Source organism: Corapipo altera, unplaced genomic scaffold, assembly GCF_003945725.1.
Source record: "Corapipo altera isolate COAL_440 unplaced genomic scaffold, ASM394572v1 0, whole genome shotgun sequence".
NCBI classification, from domain to species: domain Eukaryota; kingdom Metazoa; phylum Chordata; class Aves; order Passeriformes; family Pipridae; genus Corapipo; species Corapipo altera.
The window spans coordinates 52,127,142-52,148,665 of record NW_020884872.1 but is presented as its reverse complement, the minus strand read 5'-3'; the positions used below and the strand labels follow the sequence as shown (position 1 = coordinate 52,148,665).

The window sequence follows — 21,524 nt, the reverse complement described above, 5'->3', positions numbered from 1 at the left end:
TTATCAAACTAGTAATTCTCTCAGCACTGAATAAATGCAAGGGTCTGCATGTCGATTATGGCCTGCTGTTAAGGAAAACCACGCTAAAATCCTTTCTCTTCCCTCCTGTCTGGTCCATCAAGTATTCCTATTGTCTCCATCTTCACTGTCAAAAATACACATGGATTTTTCAAGGTACTGCCAGTTGCATTTTATGTTATTAAGCTTTCTTTTTTCAGGCATGTTGATCAGTTAATACACTACTAAGATACCCAGAGGGTCGATTGTGCAACAGCCGCCTCCTCTCACCTCAGCAGAGTCACAGGGCTTTACAGGAGTGTCAACTTCAGGGGCTTTCAGAGGTTGTGGAGCTTCCTCCTTTGTTTGAACAGAAAAGTTACACAAGTCTCACAGTACTTTTTTCCTCTCCATGGCCTTAATTCTACATTTTTGAAAACATTGAATAATGCCCCATCCAGTATAGCTAAAAAGAAGATGGTCAATACACTTTACAAAAAAAACCACGCAGAGTTGGTTTTCTTTGGAAGTACATAATCCCATGGTTCTAGTATTTGAATATTCAGACACAAACTGGACTGCCAGTCAAGATCCAAAAGCAAAGGGAAAATTTGATGTCTGTATCTGACATGTAACCTAAGAGCATGCTCAGTGTTTTACCTCTATTATCACAGGAGGAGCTTAAAAAAAATAAGAAACTTTGACCTCTACAATAAACGGCCTACTGCCTTTTCAGAGGACTGTATCTTCCCCTTGCTTGTCCCCTCCCTCTTCTGTACACATTACTTCTTTCCATATAAAAGAGGTAGTTATTTCTCATTCTGATTTTTGCAGCAATATGGCCCTCATTTATCTGCTTTATCACTTAGATGTGTAATGGATTTCCTGATCATAAAAAGTTGAAGCTCTAAGACTTGAATGCAAACTCTGAGACAAGGGCAATGTATCTACATGTAGATCCCGCTGATATTGCTGATGGGAAAAGACCTATAAAATGGCGTTTTTAAGAACTGCCAGAGTACGCAATTTTCTACATGCACAGACTCAATTTAAGAAAATTTCTTACAGTAGGTGCCAGACTTAGGCCCTATGGTTGTCTTTGCCCGTTACCTAGAGAAACTCAGAAAATGCTCCTTTGAACACAGAATACAGGCAGGCATCTTATGGGTGCAAATACAGACTTAGTCTCTAGAAAGCACACTTTCTTTGCCCCCAGGATAACCTGATTAAGCAAAACCCTACAAGACTTATCTTTATCAAGTTACCTTTAAACCCAAACCCAAGACATGTTGCCTAGTTCACATCACTGTGAAACATACACACCAGTCAGAAAAGGATGCACATTTTAATTCTGTTCCAAAAATAAATCAGGGTCTTTTTAGTCACTTGTCCTGAAGGTGAATGAAAAGTGTTCTATATTTCTTTACTATCTCTATAACTATAGAGAAAATATTTTTATGCATAATACAGCATATTTAAATATCTGTAACACAGAAAAGACACATACTTTCATGATGATAATTCAATTCACATGTGAGATATGTTAATTTATGTATTCCACCATAGCCATTATTTTCTAAAATTGAACTAATAATCATAAAGTCTAATGTTTTCTTTTAAAAATGTAGCTTCTAGCTAATATTTATGAAAGATGATCCTACAGACTACCATAACTACTTAACAAAGTAAGCTGTGTATTAAGCTTACATTTCTTAATATAGCACATCCACAATATTATGTTTTAGTATATTTAATACAGATAAAAAGTAACAATGAAACAAAACTGAATAAAAGCTTAACAATTTCATTAGTTTCATACAAGGCAGTACTGAAAAGGAAAATGGTCATAACACTGAAGTATGCATTGTGGAAAAAATCACATTGAAGGTTAAATTATCCAACTATTTATCCAATTAGGATTATCTTGCATGGAACAGGAAATAAAATAAATGTGTTCAAACAATATAAATAGACTTTTTTGTTATCTTGCTGACAAGATAGACTTATCACTTTAGATTTTTCCTTGAACTTGATAAAGCTTCATAGCAAGCCCACAGCACAAATGTCAAATACGAACCTTATGCTTCTGCAGTTTTAGAAGCCTATTCTTTTGTATACTTCATGTAAGTAAAATCACCCTTTTCAGAAGCAATATACCTATACGATAGAATAAACGTGAGTATATTTATATCTAAATAGTTTTCTGTGTGAATAGCTAAACTTCTCACCTGCTGTCTCTAAGGAGTAGATTTATTTCTTTTTCTTTTCCATTTCCCTGTGTCTCAGACACTGTTTTGCCATTACTGTACCACTGTCTTGGAAAAGATCTGTTAGCTCCTCTAAATCTTTTTCCAGGAAATATTAATTGCACACATTGAGAGTGAGATTCATTCATTTAACTTTCTTACATAACTACAGCTCAGTAGTTGCATGACTAAGCACTTGTAAGATGCCCTTTATCTGATCTACTTTTGCCACCTACTTTACCATGAGATGGATCACCCCTACAACTGCCTGTTGCTGCCTGTTGAGTCTAAGGTGACTCACATGCAAATGTCTACATTTGTTTCAGTGAACTTCACAGTGAGGATTTAATCTAGATGTGGGACATGTTATAACTGACCTTCCAACACTAAATGCTGAATCTTTGCTAATAATTCCCTTAATTTACTAACTGATGTTCAGATCATAACAACGAATTTGTTGCTTTTTTTAGCAAATTAACTATCACAATCAAAAGCTAGGGAAGCAGATATGGAGAAATTATATGCTTGGTTGACAGACAAACATTACATTGTAGGTATAAAATTCAACTTTTTTTTTACCTATGAAAAGTAAAATTCTAGAAGAAAGTTTAGTGACCTGATTATTACTAAATGATCTGCTTCTAGTCTTCTGTGTGTTCCCAAACCACAGTTTTATGAAAGCATTCCTTTAGTTTGAAATATGATGTGCTCAACATAGCACATTTGTCCTTAAGGCTGTATGATTATGCCTTTGCAAGCACCTAGACAGCACTTTTCATCCACAGATCTCAAACAAATTTACAAAAGTAGATATATGTCACTGACAAGCATTTGTCTTATGTCCCATGGTGTCAAAGTTGCATGCACAGTCTTGTCGTTAAAAGAAGTGCTATGTATCACACAATAAACACTGACATACTGCAAAGAATCTTTCTGGTCTGAAGTTAATGTTTATCTTATTTTCATTTTTGCAAGTGAATACTTTCAGAAAGGGAACACATCTGTCCACCTAAGAATATACACATTCAGCCTACGCTAAGAGAAATACATATATTAATCATAATATGAAAGTAAAAAAAAAAAGTCAATGTTTAATCTGTTAAACAATAGAAAAATTCTTATGAACTAGTGATACCGTCATCGAACTGGAGAGAGTTTGAGAACAAGCCTGCTCTGGCTTTTTCACCCTATGATTTGGAATCTGCTCACAGTACTGCCAGCTTAACCAAAAAGGATTAACTCTCATATCCAACTGAGAACACAGATAATTCTCAGTAATTGGTAAAAAATGAAGATGAATGGGGCTGAGAGATAAGGAGCAATTAGCTCATCAGCAGTTACAGCTGTGCGCTCAATCCGGATCCATCTCTTGAGTCTCGGCCCCTTTTAAAGAACCCAAGCAGAATAAGCACAGGACACCCCCTCCTGAAAATTGCCATACCTGCCCATCATTCCTCTGTCTTCCATTTTATTTCCATGCTATGCAAAGACACCTGTCATAGCTTTCTGTGTAAATTACTACCTCTCCCAGGACTTGTATCTACAGCCAATCTTCTTTTACATTAAAAAAAAAAAAACAAAAAAAAAAACCAAAACACCAAAAAACAAAACAACAGCAACAAAAAAAAAAACAAACCACCCAAAAAAAAAAAAAAAAACAAAAACAAAACACAAACCAAAAACCCCAAACAAACAAACAAAAAAATCACCAACCCAAAACCCGGAAACCAAATGACTACTGTAGACACTCTTAAGTTCCCTGTCAATCGTTTCATTATAGCAGCATCATCTGTTTGAAAATATAAGCAATTCCCTCATCTAATTATAGGGAGGATTTGAGGTTCATTAACATTGCCAAGGCAGAGAATCAGATGTGCAACTGCAGAGCTGTGCTCAGTGGCCTGCATTCTCTGTTTCCTTTTATTTGCTTTTTCAAGGTCTCCAAGACTTTTTCCTGAAACCAGAAAAGTAATTCTTTCCTTCAAAGTAGACACGTGTGTTTAGAAAAAGGAAATTACTGCATTTTGTACTGTTCTATTATTGGACAAGGTCACTGGAGAAAAATAATTTCACCTAAATCATTTTATCTCTGATTCTGAATGAAAAAAAAAAAGAATAGTATACAAGCAATCATTACTTTTGAACAACACATCACAGGAAGCCTTGTGTTTGTCTCATAATTTTAAATATTGCAAGATAATGCATATGAAGAGGAAACCTAACATGCCAAGAAAACCTCTTAAATTTTCAACACATTTTGTGGTTGTTTATGGATTAACATGCTAGCCAAGTGTAAAATGTTGCCTTGTATTTCCTAACTGTGTTTAGAAACTGAGAACACCAAAGTCTTCTTGATTGCTTCACTTCCTTAAAGAAATAATAGCAATTTTTTTTGTATGAATGTAGTTTAAACAATGATATTTTCTTGGGACATCTGTTTTGAGATCACATTTTGAATAGATATGAACTCATTTCCTACTAAGCAAGTAATTTACTATTGTTGATAGTTGTTTACAAGTTTTATGAGTCATATTTTAGCAAGTGGCAAAGGTCTTAACAAATCCTTTGAGTATTCCCTACAGTGTGTGCATAGTGTTTTCATTATATAAAATGTCTGTGAAGTAAAAATATATGGACTGTTCTTCACTTCCTACCAAGTTATAGATAGCAAAGCCTAGCTCACAGAAATAGCTTTAAAGGTATTTATTTTCAAAGGCTTCTATCTTTTGCTGTAGCAGGTTAATGAAGTATGATAGCAGGGTAGTAAGTACTTAAGCAGTAAGGAAATGATTTAGCTGCTTTACCTATGCATTGCTTCAGAGCATCAGATGGTAAACATACAACTGATCCTAATACCATACTAAGATGTTAATATGACAAAGAGTAGAACCTCTTCAATGAAATTTTAAATTTGACCTTGTCGCTCTCTTTCTTTTAATTCTGCAATTATTTATTTTTAAAAAACCAAAACCAAGCACTCAATAACAGCATAATCTTTCTTTTTTGTTTGCTGCCCTATGGAATTCATTTTTTAAAGAAAACTCCAATAATTTATCTACCCTGTATGTTGTATGTAGAATTGCCACTAAAAAGAACCCGGGACATTTTTCCTTCTTATCTGTAATGTAGCTCATATCAGCCAAGCTGTCACAAGACAGTACTTGATATAAACAAGAGATTGCAAAGACATCTCAGTAATCAATATTAGGATGGCTACAGTATGGAAGCCCCAACCACTGCATATCATTTGTCTCAGCATCTATTTCTATGACCAAATGAAGCATTAATTCAAATCATAAATCTATGGTGATTTAAATCTGGGAATGAGCACCTGCCTGCTTTAATGATTTATTTTGTACATTTCAGTAAGCAGCAGATTTGTCCATATGAACTGACAGGTCACCTTCAGATGCCAGTAGCAGACTGTTTATCACCATGCAGACTAGCATCTCATCTTAGCAAGTAAATATTAAACTAAAAGAATCCAATTGATTGTGGATGGGGGAGAAAAGCGCTGCAGCCATATATTTTACTCAGTGTGCTAATACCTCACCCTGATTCCTCTGTAATTTCTTTTTTTTTCTTTCATTTTTTTCACACTTCTAAAATGATAATTCCGATGGGAGGATGCAAGCTCAAGGTTACCAACAAAACTGAGGGATATAAAATAATTACTTATTAGTATCATTGGCTTCCTTTAACTCCCTTCATTCACTAACCTTCTGGTCATTGCTTCAAAGGACCAAGTTAATAAACTTGTGTAGTGCTCTGTATAATTATACAATGGTAGTTTACAAAAAATAATTCACATTAAACATTTGATTAAAACCAAAAAGCAAGACAAATCAGAAGTAAACCTGAAAAATGAACTCCAGAGTCTTTATTTTATTTGTCTGCTCTTACATAGGCATCGGAGCAGCCTAAGAACAAGATAGGATGGATCCATGCACATCATAATGCCTGCTACATATGGGCTAAGATGCATCAGTTAAGCTTTTAGCCTGGTTGGATTGTTTGTTTGCTCCTTTTCAGTTTGGTTAGGCACATAACATAATTTAAAATATAAACCAAAACCAGGTTATTTTCTTTTGCTTTATTCTTTCCTCCTGTCAACATTCAGTAATGTAATATTTCATATTCCCGCCTAACAAGCCATTATTTAAAACATTAATAGTATGTGGACCTCATAATATTTATTTGAAAAGACATAAATAAGCATCTGAAAAAAATGCAGAAGAAAAAGAGCACACACCTACTACAAAGCAACACCTTTGAAATATGAGTTCTTGTCAAGATAATACAGTATGCTAATTTTCAAAAATGCAACTAATACACAAAGACTTAACTCTTCCTGAACCAAATAATACCCTGGCATTAGTAGCAGCAGGAATCACTTCTATGATTCCATATGCATAACCAACACTGGATACTAGATAGGGCTGACTATAAAAGAAACAAAAACAAACTATTTTTGAGAAATCCTCCATATGAAGGGTATAGCTCAAGACTGGAAACAGACAAGCAAACTGTATTGCCAGACCCATTCCTCATAGAATGGAGACAACTGGAAAGCTTTTCGCTCTACTCAGAAGAGCCATTTTTTTCTGAACGAAATTAACTCAATTCTTCATTCAGTTAAATTGAGAAATTAACTGAAGCTAACAAGTAAGTTAAGGGGCTGAGAGGAAATTTTGACATTGACAATAAATAATCTTACTTTGCTAACTTTGTCTGACTAAAATAGCTAGAATGGATTTTCTTAAACAGGAAATGATTAAGCTGTGTAAGAGCATATTAGTTATCTAAATTATGCCTCAAATAATGATTTCAAAATAGATTTTTTTTCCATTTCATTCAAAGGAGTTCACATATTCCCTCCATCCACTCTCCTACAACTACTCTGCATGGTTAGTTGTTGATTACCTGTTAACTTTTCCATTTCCATGGATTCACATGTGGTTTGTCCCTAGAACTGCCAAACAGAATAACAGTTCTATAAGCCAGTATTTGAACATTTTATTTCACATAATGCATTCATCTATGTCTGAAAACCTAAACTAGCTTCTAGTTCTAGTAGAACATTCTTTATCTTCCCAGTTTGCATTTACACTTTCCACTCTTTCTCATTGCTTCTCTCTTCTCCCAGCATGCTGGGGGCCACCTGGTCCTTGCACTTCATTTGTACCTATCTCCTCCTCCCGCATTTCTAAGATACCTCCTCTGTACCCTCTCTTATCTTCTCTCTAAGAGGACAATCTTTCCAGTAATATTCAAGTGACTGCTGCTATCTGAGTACTTACATACAATTTAAGACTATTTTCTTCACCATCACAGAGGCATTTTTAAGTTTTTATTTAAAAGGAAAACAAAACCAATCATGTCATCTCCTTATGCAGCAATGCATATATATTGTTGCTATTTACAATAGCATGTGCCTAGGTAAACCTGTTCTCTGAACTGGTATTCATATTATTTCTAAATAATACCCTACTGATGTCTACTGAACTGTGCAGAAACATCGTTCACAAACACATATTTATTTATGTTAAGGCTAGTACATAACTCTCTAAGATTCATTTCAAATGTATTTAGGAGATGAAAAACTGAAAAAAAACCCCAAACTAGAAAAAGGGCCAAAATAAAAGCAAAAAAGCCTATCTGAAGCCATTTTATTCCAGCATACACCAATCTTGTCTGCAGTCTTCTGAATGTACCTCTCTGTCATTGAATTTCTGTTGCTGAGTTAATACTGTCTCAACATGATAAAAGGAGCCAATACAATGAAATGGCATAACAAAACATTTTACAGCAGACACACACAGATGATTAAAGATTTAATCAACAACAACAAAAAGTTATCCTAGCTTTGAAGTATGCTTTAGCAAAACAAATTGTCCAAACAAATTCATAAAGTATACTGAAACAATTCTTTTTTGAAAAAAAACAAGAGTTGCTGATGGTTGCTTAAGAAATGGAAAAACCTGTTAACTACATTTTAAGAATGTGTATATTAAAATAAAATATGATAGGAACTGCAAAGCACGGTACAATTTATTGTGTATGTATGTTTTCCTTTTGTCACAGGGAACATGAAAGTATGAAATATTTTGCTTTCAAGCTTGTGTTCTGAATTACCTAAAGTCGATACCCAACACACTGAGCAGGAGACATTGTTAAATTTCACTTTGACACCATCATCTGTCACTCCACCTGTACTTTGAAAAATGAACTCTAAGCAATCAAACCACTTTCTTTCATGGAAAATATTAACTGGAGTCTGCAAAAGTAGCCTGCAAAGAAAAGAATGTTTTTGTAATCGTAACAACAATGCTGAACGCTGGTGTAAAGGTCAGATACAAAATACAACTAAAAACATTATGAAAAGGAAAATAAATATGCAACTTTTTACACCAAATCAAGGACTTCAGAAGGTAGTTCAGAAAGACCACTGTTTTAATAAAATATCTGAGTATTATGGACATATAATAATGCTGTGTCTGAAACTTACCAACACTTGAATTCAGATCTCCATTCTCAGAGTCTGCTCCATGCTGGTTATTATTCGCATGATAGTTGGACATAGCTTCCAATTTAATTTTTTTCACTTTCATTGCTTCTGCTATTGCAGCATTGGTGGCAGCTGCTGCTGCTGCAGCTGCTGCTGTCAGACCTGCAAAGAAGGAAAAACTTTAATATACACTATTCTATTATTCTCCATTATAGGGACTACAATTGTTATTCTTTCTTCATGCTTGTTATGTAATGAACAGAGAACACTGCAGAGTATTATTCTTCTTCTTGGATTTGAAAACTATCCACTTTTTCAAGTAAAATATTTCTCATCATATTTAGATAATTACTGCTATACTTCGATCTAAACCCGAACTTGGTATCCAGTACCTGCATCCATAATACAATCATAACTAGCTACAGTTACAAACATATGCAGTCAAAAATCTAATTTAGCTTCAAAATGGTGTCCTGAGTGTCTGACTATAAATAGGCAAACATTTAGGTAACAGTACTTAGGAAAAATACCTTTAGCTCTCAAATGTTTGACATGCTAAAGAAAACAGAAAAAACGGGTATAATTTCTATTTAGTGCTAACAGATGATAGAACTCAGACATTTCTCAATTCATATATAACAGCAAGGAGATGTAATCACTTAGGAAGCATCTTTTTCAGACTTGAAGGCATTAAGGTATTTAATGGCTACAGTATGGAAGCCCCAACCACTGCATATCATTTGTCTCAGCATCTCTTTCTATGACCAAATGAAGCATTAATTCAAATCATAAATCTATGGTAATCATAAATCTAAGGTATTTATCAATAAGAGGAATTATTAAACCCATTAAATCCCAATTCCAATTGCCACCTGCAGGTAACCAAAGTGCTCTTCCTACTAAACCAAATTTCTGCCATCCAGTCATTTACAAGAATGTTCAACAAAACCAGGAAAGTTTCTCTCTGTCAACAGCAGTTAGAGAAATGGTCCATCAATGCCTTCATAACTCAAAATTAGATGCAGCCTTTAATCAAAGTCACAAGCATAATTTTTTGCCCTCTTTCCTGAGGCAGGGTAATTCTTCTGTGGTCCCCAAACGCTGCTGGCTACCCACTCAGATCCATGTGCCCCATCCTGGGTGGCAGCAGAGAGAAGTCAATGTCAAAACTTTACAAGAGCTGCCTCCCCCACCCAATTGATGCAGGGGGTGGAGATGGAAATGAAAGAGAATTAAATTTAAGAAATAAAAGAGAAGGCATGAAAGTAGGTAAGTTTAATGCAATGATGCAATCTCAGCCCTCAGCCTGTGATGCCACAAGAGAAGAACAGACCCTCAGTCATTCTGAATCAAGATTCTTGACCTGACCATGGAGAAGGCTTGAAAAACTCACTGCAATTAGTTTAAAGGTGTGCCTGCTTGTCTGATTTTTAGCTACTCTGGGATCTGTGAAGTGTCTTATGGATCTCAAGAGGAATTAACTCCACAATTTACTATTCTAGTGGGCCAAGGCTGCTGTCCAGTATAGGAGGAGTGCAATTTAGCAGCAAAGGCCAAATAAGCAAAGACCAGGCTGCTGAGATAAATATTGCTACCACTATTGCTTCCCGGGGTCTCCTGTCTGCTTTGACTCCTTACATGGAAAACAAGTTCACTATTGCCATGTTTTTGGCTAGCAGTGGGGAGGGACAGAAGGCAAATTCTAGTTGGGAGAAGGCAGAAGGTGAACGGACAACAGGAGATCAATGAGGCAGCAGAAGAGATGCTCTTGAATATATTGCAGCTTGATACAAGGTTATGTTCCCTTATTTCTTTGTATGACCACATCAAGTTTAGCAAACAGTTCCAGCTTCCTGACCCTCCTCACAGGCTGACTTCTAACACCTCCAAGTGCAATGAGAATTACCAAATAAGTAGTAATTACAGATCAATATTATTTAGAAAACTGCTGTTTCAGATAGAAGATGTATCAAAAGCCAAAAGTCAAATGAGAAGGTGGATAAATATGAGAGTTTACTTTTATTTTAGCTTCTGTTACTAGTACAAATTGTGCATGTTCTGATCTTAAGAAGATATTGACAATAACATGGACTGCTTCCAATGATATTTTTACCTTAGAGGAAGGATATGAAGCTATACGTTACACAAATTTGGTTACAGTCCCTAAATTTGGTCACAGAAAAAGGGATGGTGCACCTCTGAACTCTGGTTTGCATCCTGTGTTCATTAAACAACACAATAACCTATACTTCCTTTTTTAATATATGTATACATCACTGACAAGCTAAAACTAGCATTTTTAAAGAACAATCTTTTGGAGGAATATTCCAATACATTATATTCAATGAATACAACAGCAGGCCTCAAGCTTTTGGTTGCAACTATACTTCTAGGCCAGCAGTTTTTAAGTGCTTCCAAATATTGGGGTAAATTACATATTAAACAGATGCTGGACATAGGACTTGTAAGCCCACCCGTAATTATTATATTTCACTGGGATAACGACCTGCATGCAGAACTCCTAAAATATAAACTCTCTTTTGCTACAAAATTTGCAAAAAAAAGTATGCTTTGGTGCTTCTCAACAAAACAGGTCATAATGCTTCACTTTGGATAGGGACTGAGAAACTAAAATACAAACTGCATAGTTCTGTAGTACAATTTTTGCAAGATAAAGCTTGTCGTAATAAATGATACTTTAAAAAAGTAGAAATTAAATTACTAATTTCATGGCTTCTCTCATATAGCCTCAGAAGTGATTGAGATGATTACTTTGCTATACAGAAATTAATTTAAACTATGGGAATTTGAAATGCATGTCTCATATATGCATCGGTGTAAGTAAGGGGGAAACGTGAGTAAGGAATAATCCTCAGAATTTTAGCCTAATGTTGTTCCTCACAGCCCTTCCAGCCTACAGCAGTTTCTCATTTACTGCTACTTTTTCCCATCACCTGAATGTCCTTATACAGCAAAGCAAGTGGCAAGGAAGGTCTAAGCCAATTATCAGAGCCACTGGTGCACTGTGGTATACTGGGGTATGGTACAAGACAAGGCTTCATCACAGAGCCCAATTTATCTTTCTTATCTCATTAGTACAGGCAGATAAACATATTATAAATAAAAGTTAACATGCTACTATGTATCTATATGCATATTTTAAAATACCAAACTTTAAAGTTCTAGTATGGGTATATACCTAAGTAAATACTTGGGATTTTTTTTTTTTAAATTTATTGTTTGAAAAAGCCTTTTGACCTAAACATTATTTAATATCACTTTACTCTACAATAAATAACCAAGGGATTTCCAAGGTGCACACTTCTCTACACTACAGAAATTTTATCTAAAAAAATGAGATAATCAGATGGGACTCAGAAAGGCAACTGAAATCAAAGAAGTAAGGATCACACCAAGCAACTACTTAGGTATTTTTTTATTCTTTACAAGTATTTATTTGAACAGTTAAAATGTATCCAGGCCAAAATATTCAATGAATTGAAGTCAATGATAGTTGTCATTAATATTCTGAAATTGATAAGTTGTTTATGTCTGGCATTCTTCCTGCTGATTATGCAGTGAGACAGGCACTTTATAAATATCTCATCACTCCATCGTCACACAAATTTCATCGACAGTGCTCACGCACAGCTATTAGCAATATGAATCTAACCATTACAAGAGGAATGAAAATCGAACATGTGGCATTAATACGCAGTCCTGGTTCCTAACCATCTGATAGGCAGATGGTGTAAAGCGGATTCTCCAGCTGAAATGAAGGGGCACATCATTTAAAACCTTGTTTGCATTCTAACTGATATCAGTGCCATATTGATATACATGATACATCATGGCAGTATTTGAACAATCTAGTTTGTTTCAGTCATAAATGTTTACAGCCTTGTTTTTTATCTTTAGAAGCATGTTCTGAAGAGCGTATTTTTAATTTATGAAACCTATTGTTTACTTCTGTTGAACCAGAAGATTAGCAAAGAGCAGGAATATTAAATTACCACAACCACAGCAGTATAACTAAGATGGATGAATAAAGTATGGTTTTTCAATAAAAGATGTTAGTAAAGGAATTAAAAAATTAGCCTAGACATTTTATGCATTAAATACATTTATTCATTTAAACCTTACAGCTTTTTTCCCATGTGACATACTTAGAACTTTAATGCTTTATAAAGCCATTCATTTAAATCTCTTACTGCGTGCAATTAATCTTGTCCAACAATTTAATTCAAAAAGCAAAACATCAGAAAGTAAAGTTCGATTCAACCATCACACCCCTGAAGTAATCTCCGTACTGCTGACAGTTCCTATAGACTCATCAGCAAAAGTCTGTTCAAGGTGTCTTGCAGGAGCCGATGAATTTGAATTACAGCTCAACTGAGTGCTCGCCAAGCCCTAGTAGGAACTCAGGATCAAGAAGCAGAACACCAAAAGAGAGCGCAAAGGATCCTTTCCCTACTAAGACCTTCTCTCCTCCGTCACTAGATTACTTTGGCCTGTTGGGTGTGTTTGTAGCTGTTAATTATGTTAATAAAGTTGCAGCCTGCTGTCTCTGCCAAATATAATCACAAGCTTTTTCCTGCCAAGTCCTAGTCTAATTTACACCCATACAACTCTACTGAAGTCAGAATTTCGTGGGTGAGAATGAGACCAGAAGTATGCCCAGTATGTGTGGTCTCTACTGTTGAAAAATGAATGAATGGAACAGAAAACAATGACAAAAAAACAAAGCATCTTCAGAAAACAATTCTGTTTTAAATATAAAGTGCCTGAGAGAGCTGTCATATATCATGACAGATTTTCAAAATGTGTACAAATTACTGGTGGGCACTAAATCACATCCAAGGTTTCTGCCTTCCTATTTTATATAATATACACTATTCCCTGCCTGCCTTAAGAGAAAGCTCTTAAAACTTTCAGTTTTTTAACTTCAGATGTGAGCAGCTTACAATGCACCTTATTTGTGAAGGAAAACGGAAAAGGACTTATGAGTGTAACTTTTTCAGCCACGAATATGCCTAAACTTCATCCTAGGACAAATTACAAAATTAGTTAAGTAATTTTTCTTCATTCACTTTTAAATTCCTTCACATAACTATGCCTAAGAGTAATAAGAGTTCCTAATAGTCATTCCAATAAATAATTATTCATTTCCTTAATACAACTATATCATATATATATATATATGTATTCATGGGTACATAGAAAATCGAGTAATTTAGGACTTTGACATTTTCAAGAAACTCTACCTTTGTAATCATAGAACAGGCAGAAAACCAAAATACGACTGCCAGCAGTGTGTTACATTTAATTTCATTTATTTGCTGGAAAGTTCGCTCTGCAGAAACGGTTTACTCACTGCATGGGAGGAGGTCCAAATCTCCTCTAAAATTCTGAAAGAACTCCTTTCATTATTTCAAATTAATGCTTAATCCTTTTTCTTATAGTTTATTTCAATGGTACTGACTTGAAAATAATTCATATCTTTTCTTGACTTAATTCCAGATTTCATACTGAGGTTCTTACTTTGGCAAAATTCTTACTAAAATCTGAAAAACTCTGCCCTAGAAAGAAAGGCAGGGTTACCTCCTAGGACTTGACCCCGATCACTCTAGGTTATTGCACTGGTTTCATGGGTTTCAGCAGTTCAGGTACAAGTTTTTGGTAGCTTATTATGCTGCTGCCCAGTTATTTCAAATGAAATAGGATCCTAACCTTAGTCTCTGATCTAATGGGTGTTTTATACAGTGTGATACATAAAACAAGAAGGGGAAAGCAATCTGCAGGAGGACAGAGGTCTGATTACATAGACTGTATTGCACAAAGGAGAATTTCAGACTAAACCATAATGGTCTGCTAAAATATACTGAGTTTCACTAGTAGAATTCTTTCTGCACCATGTAGATCTGGGATCTCACAGTTATGCAGAAGCCTTTTTTCTGTTAAAATGTCTGGATTGATCCAATACAACAAGACTGGTTTACCCTAAAATTTCAGTACCTGTTATTTTGGGATAATCAAAAAATTCTTGTCTGGCCCCTCTAGCTGTATTTTCCTGATGAACGTGAATGGTTCAGCTAAACTGCTCATCCAGATAACGTTTTAATATCTTTTAAAGGGCTATTATTAAAGATGTCATGTAAAAAGAAAGAGTGAAATAACTACTGCACTTTAAATATTGTTAAAGAAGGAATACTTAGGAAAAAAGTCATCCATAGTTTAGATTGGTGCAACTAAAGTGAAACTGTCAGTCTTGCACTGGGAGAAAAACAGTATATGGGAAGCTCAAACCATCTGTTGTTCATCAACCTAATCAGACCTTTTTCCTGTAACTACTTCAAAATTGCAATATGAATTTTGAGGTCTGGGTATTGCATTTAAGATAAAGAAGCAAAAGAGCTAAATTTCCTCAGCAATCTTCAAACCTAAAAATCTTTATACTTAAAATGTGCCTCCACAATTAATAATACAGTTGCAGAAATAAAACATGGTCCTAGAAAGAAGTCGTGTCCTCTTGATTTGTTTTGATAAAAGCAGACAAAACTTCATATTGACTGTACTTTTTGAATTTGATCTACTAGCAGTTTCAACAATGCTCAAAAAAATATGTAAATGTAATTATTTTATTACCAATATTTGCCATAAATGGATGATTGACTTACATTCCATCAAGTTATTTTTTACTGAGGGTTTATTCCTTTGTATTGAAGAGTAAAAAGTGAAATCAAACAGTGCATTTCAAATACCGCAACAAATTACTAACTGTTCTATTTTAACAGGATTTTGTAATCTATGAATTTATTATTGGCTTGGTGCAGTTGTGACAGAATTAAACAATGTATGCTGCATAACTGCCTGGCTATACTGCAGTTTTCAGTAACAGTTCAAAATCGTACTTGAATGCACTCAGCATCAATACAATACAATTAAGAAAGAGCATTCTTTCTTAAACAACAGTCATCTTTTCAAAAGCAATAGATTCCCGGTTCTCATTCACTCTGTTGCATTATTCATTTCATGTGCAACCTCATGCTGGACCATAAATTGTTACTTTATCTAATCAAAGGCGACTTAACTCCACAGAAGGTCAAAGGTTTAATTTTGTGAAGTATTATCTTACACTATGAGTTTAACGGAAAAATAGAAGAAGAAAAACAGCCAAGAAACTGGTAATAAATGAACCTTTATTGCCTCAGGCATTGGCCTAGTTAATAAACTTTCATTGAAGGTTTCTTTCAACTGTTATGGACAATGAGGTAAAAAAAATCTTAAATTACAGCCATGTGTGACTTTTAAAGCAGGCATTCTTTTTTATCTCAACCTCCCCAGCTTAGGAAAAAGACAAAGAGATTGTCTTCAGTTTCTTAACCAAAAATGTATGCTTCTAAACAGATGAAAAAGTGCAGATCAAGCCTTTTAAAAGCAGAGGTCAGCTTTGAACAATATAAAAAAATACTTTTCCTGATCCACAATCTCGTTAACTGAATAGCATGCAATTCCAAAAAAGAAGATATGTGAGAAGGTAATATATATTTATATATAAACAATATATTGTGCTAACAGTGATGCTTGGTTCCTAATAGACTTTCTGTTTTACATTTGTGCTGCTAGAGTGCAATAATGGCTCTTGTTTAATACAACGACTTATTATGGGAAAAATTTCCCTGCACTTTCTACAAACAGAAGTTCTTTTCTTCTTTTTGTGTGTATTATCTCATGTTCTTACAATACTACTCTCTCTATTAGGGGAAATTAACAGGTTTAACATAATGACAGTTACTGGTGGTTATTGGTACTCTGAATTTTCTTCATTACATTTTACTAACTACAATGTCTTTTATTGACATACTCTTTGGGACTAGTTTAGAGAAGTGTATTACAGTTAAAGTTATACAGCCAAAACCAATAAGAAAATCAGTAGTATTTAATAAAATGTTAGCCTTTACCTTTAGTCTAACTTATAACTAGATGAACAAAATTAATTAATTGTAACAGTGCTACAATTCAAAACTACTGAAAGGACGTGTTCATGCCTGTAAGAGCAGTAATGTAGCTAAATACTCATAATCTTTCAACCAGCAGGAGCTTTTGTAGTTTTTTTTATAAACCTAATCCACAGCTTGACACAGATCCTGGGGTAATGGCACACAGTTCTTTGATTAAACTAATACCTAAACACTGCAGAGGCAGTCTGATGGCTCCGTGGAAGTACATCTCCCTACAACTTTGGAGCTTAGCCTTGCAAACAGAATTCTTGCAAATTCTTTCCCGTAGACCCACTGTAGTCCAAATGCCTAATCATGTGAGTGACATTTAACTTATTCATGTTTTTAAGTATTTGTGGCATCAGAACAAGTTCAGAATAAAATGAGATTTTAACTGTGGACCACAGCGGTGCAATTTTAGCTTTCGTAGATTTCTGGTGGGATGGATGAGCTCACAGAGGGACCTATTCTCTGCACTGGGTCCACACACTGAAGAAACCTCTCACTAATATTTACTCAACGTGTTATCAAGGCCTTTGTGGCCTTTATGGCGTTGGTCCTAAAGCAACATTTTTGCCTCAAGAAAGCAAGATTAGATTCTCACTTTCAGTGCACAAGAATAGTCAGGCTCCTGCCACCCCCAGGAAGTAAAAACACCGTTAATCCTACTCACGAAAAGAGAAGGCAAGGAATTCAGGGCTTTAGCTGCAAACAATCACCTTCCCTAACTAAGATGAAATATTATCACAGCTGCTCATTAGAGCAGTAGTCCTTCAATAAATCTTTAAAATATAACCCACTATTTTAAGATATTTTCAGTTTCCCCAAGACTATTCACATTAATGGAGTAAAAATATGCCACAGGTATAAAAAACCCTAAAATATCTTTAAAGAACAACTTTGATCCTGTTTTGTCATATTTAGGTTGAAAGCAAATAATGTTTCCCACTCCCCACCCAAAAAAAGAAACCTTTATAATACAATATACACTAACAAATTCTACAATATTCTTCTGATTGCCTCTCTCTATTTGTAGTGTGCTAAGTAGGTTGCAACAAGCATTAGGATGGCAGAATTTAATATAATGCTGGAAAAAAAATCCCAGAAATTCACTGGTTATTTCAAGATACATATACCCTTATTTTAACACAGAAACTTGGGTAAGAGAATCTTCACATTTCAAAATGTAATGAATTCACCTGTAAGGGTCAAGAGAGTCCTCTCTCCTTCTTCGTTCCTTTATTCACTAGAAGTGTTGTAACTTCAAGAGCTGCGTTGTGGCTTTGGGGCTCTTTTTTTTTTTCTTTTTTTTTTTTTTTGTGTTCTTTTTTAAGTTTCGTCAGATCCATTATGCATTACGCTGTGCCAGAGGCAAGGCATGGGGCTAAATGTACTATTACAGCACAGTGATAGCAGAATATTGTACGTGATGCAGAACTGTGATACCGTACAAAGTAGCTGTGATAACAACTTACAGGTAACACTGTGTATTCCTTTTTTGCAGATGAAAAGGCAGTCAACTGTCACAGACAGCCGTCTCTCACCTATATCCTCTACTTGTTGCATGAGGTAACAGAACACTAAATCCCACAAGCAGCACCCTGAGTGCTCACCAAGGCACTAGACAAATGCACTGTGTTGGTCTTTTCTATTTGAAGACACATTATCTCTTTCCAATACAAACTATTGCATAGCAGTGGCCTGATGTGCACTTGTGTCTTGTCCCAGCACTCTGTCAAAGCATGGATATTAGGACAAACTTGTTCACTGAAAGTGTTTAAGCATCAGAAAAGGCTCCCCAGGGAAGCGGTACAGTCACCATCCCTGGAAGCGTTCAAAAAATGAGTAGACATGGCACTTTGCAATATGGTTTAGTGGTCATGGTGGTATTTGGTCAAAGGCTGGACTTGATGATCTTGTATGACTTTTTCAACTTTATTGGCTCTATAATTTTTTGATTCTATGGCCAAATTATCACCTCAGATCACAGGAGTTCTCTCACATCCGCAATGTTACCATACAGTAACTGCATACTTTTATTTTGTACCTCAGAATTGCCTGCTATGCAAAAAGTAAACATCTGAGGACTGTTAACTATGCTAAAGAGGAAAACATGGTATTTATAACGCATACATAATTATTGTACTTAGTTGTAATACGAAAACAATCATGCAGTAGCTTTTCTACAATTCCTACCACATTGGCATAATTGCAGTCTATATCATGAAGATCTGTAGATATTTGTAAATTCAGATGTACATAAGTGATCATAAATATCACTTCCAAAAGTGATTCATATACTTTGAAGCCAACAGCTGATTGGTACCCCTGTCTAACTCACTATGAATAAATACTCAAAGGTCACCAAATACTCAAGCATAAGAGAGTCCCAATATTGTCTGCGGCAGAAACCTAAGAAATTCTCGTGATATGCTACATAAATGAGACATTACATGTTCATTTCTAACAATACTTTGCGAAAGATAAAGTTTTATGTTACCATAATCCTTTCAACTTGGTAGTGTCTGTCAACAGACAAAATATGATGACAACAGTTATTTCACGGATTCCCCATTTTGTAGGGAGAACTAGATTATAATTTGCAGCAGATAATTTAAATAATCTTTTCTTCAGCCATTAATAAACAGCATATCAACAGATCTGGATTTTCACAAATCTATTTGTTACTGGAAACCACTTTCCTCCACCTTCTCAACATTTGCATAAGCATGAGATGGGATGTGTGCTTTCTAATTTCTCATTTCTCTAGGTTATGACCTTCTTTCTGATAATTGCTAAAATTTCAAGTTTTAGACCTATTTGACATTCAGATTGGCAAGATGGACTGCACATTTAGCACAGAGTGAATAACAGAAATAACTGACAAAAATTCAGTTAACATCTGGATAATAACTCATTATTTTTATCCCAGTCACAAGTAATCTAACTTCAATTAACTACAAGATGCAACCTCAATACTTAACAATGGAAGTACTAACATTCTAATTGAATTTATTCTTCAACTAAAAATATCAGTAGCCTGTATAGTGTATGTGTATTTCTTTGTATTTTCTAGATATTACTAGTCTTCAACACTATAACTTCTAGACTAAAATTTTACGTATGAATAATTTGATAAAATAGAAAAGGATCATTATTGTTACTTTATCTTAGAAATCAGAACACCATTCTAGTAATTTCATACTAATGTTGACTTGAAGTCACTTCGGAAGACATAGAGATAGGTAATAAGATTACAAGTATAAAATGTTGGTTTATAATCAACATTTGTCACTGCACAGCCCAAAGAACTGGTGGCCATTTTCCAAAGTGAAGAACATATTAGCTCTGAAACATGTCCATGGCATGCATAAAATTTAGAGGAAATGAGAGAAAATTACCGGATTTGTTGCAATTTCTTATATTAAATTGAATTCTTAATCACTAGTTAAAACATGTCAAAACACATGCTCAGCTTTGCAAACAGAGGAATTGACTTTTAAAAGGATGAAAACCTATTGTTAGATTTAATTCTGCGATGCACTTACAGCCCATAAAAACTAAAGAATTTTTTTCTGCCAGTTGCTCAGACGTTTGAGCCATTTTTAGTATTCTCTCTGTTTGTTCTATTCTTTAATTGGATGTATTAGTCACATGCTATATTTCTTTGCCAAGCTTGAAAAAGAGTGATTCCTCCACCTATCAAAACAGATTTTCAAAGGCAATAACAGGCCCCAGGAGAACTGTGTTTTATCTAAGCTGCATACTAACCAATGGGTAGTACACAGTGAGGTTTCATATAATAAAGGCAGATGAATCAACATGATTCTGTCCTTCCAGCACAATATTTAATAAAGATGCCATATCGTTTAGAGACATTCATATATGCACCATGCAGTACTGTGATCAAATGTGTGTGTGTAAATGCACTTTATTTACATTTTTCTTTCTTTGCTGTTGATATCCTGCCCTTCTCAACTACGGCAAACACATTTCAAAAGTGGTAGTATAGTGTTGTCTCAACTGACCATATTTTTGAAGAAAAATATTGACAAGTAGTTTTTTTCCATTTTCATGTTTTTTTGTAAGAAAGCTTACATGGCAGGAAAACTTCAGTGAATATTAGTGAAATGTTCTACTTTTGCTGGAAACTGCTACCATTCAAGCATAAGTGATTGATATTGCTCATATCAAAGAGCATGGAAAACAAAATTAATTATAAAATGGCTTCAGTGCATGGAAAAAAGATTGCCTCCTACAACGTTTATGATATACAGGAATTTTGGATGGATTCATTCCAGTCTCCTAAATGAACAGTTGACATTTCTACACCAAACTAAAAGAACACCAGAAAACCAATTGTATCCTGGGCTGCATCAAACGAAGCATGGCCAGCAGATTGAGGGAAGTGATTCCCCCTCTCTACTCTGGTCTTGTGAGACCCCAGCTGGAGTACTGCGTTCAACTCTGAGGCCCCATAAGAAGGACATGGACCTGCTGGAACAAGAGAAGGGCCACAAAGATGATCAGAGGGCTGGAGCACCTCTCTCATGAAGATAAGCTGAGAGAGCTGGGGCTATTCAGCCTGGAGAAGTGAAAACTCTGGGGAGACCTTATAGTGGCCTTCCAGTACCTAAAAGGAGCCTAGAAGAAAGCTGCAGAGGGATTTTTACAAGGGCATGTAGTGATAGGACAGTGACATTCAGCTGAAACAGGGTTGGTTTAGATTAGATACTAGGAAGAAATTCTTTACTGTGAGGGTGGTGAGGCATT

General features: G+C 35.1%; 1 protein-coding gene across 8 annotated transcripts in view; it reads right to left on the bottom strand.

The window, feature by feature from the left end:
* DACH1 (dachshund family transcription factor 1) overlaps positions 1–21,524 on the bottom strand; it is a 356,604-nt gene that overhangs the window by 162,242 nt on the left and 172,838 nt on the right. For all 8 annotated transcript variants that reach the window (XM_027647038.1, XM_027647015.1, XM_027647020.1 and 5 more), the window contains exon 3: positions 8,752–8,913. In XM_027647038.1, the coding sequence (XP_027502839.1) occupies positions 8,752–8,913 (162 nt within the window). The remainder of the gene's footprint in view (positions 1–8,751; positions 8,914–21,524) is intronic.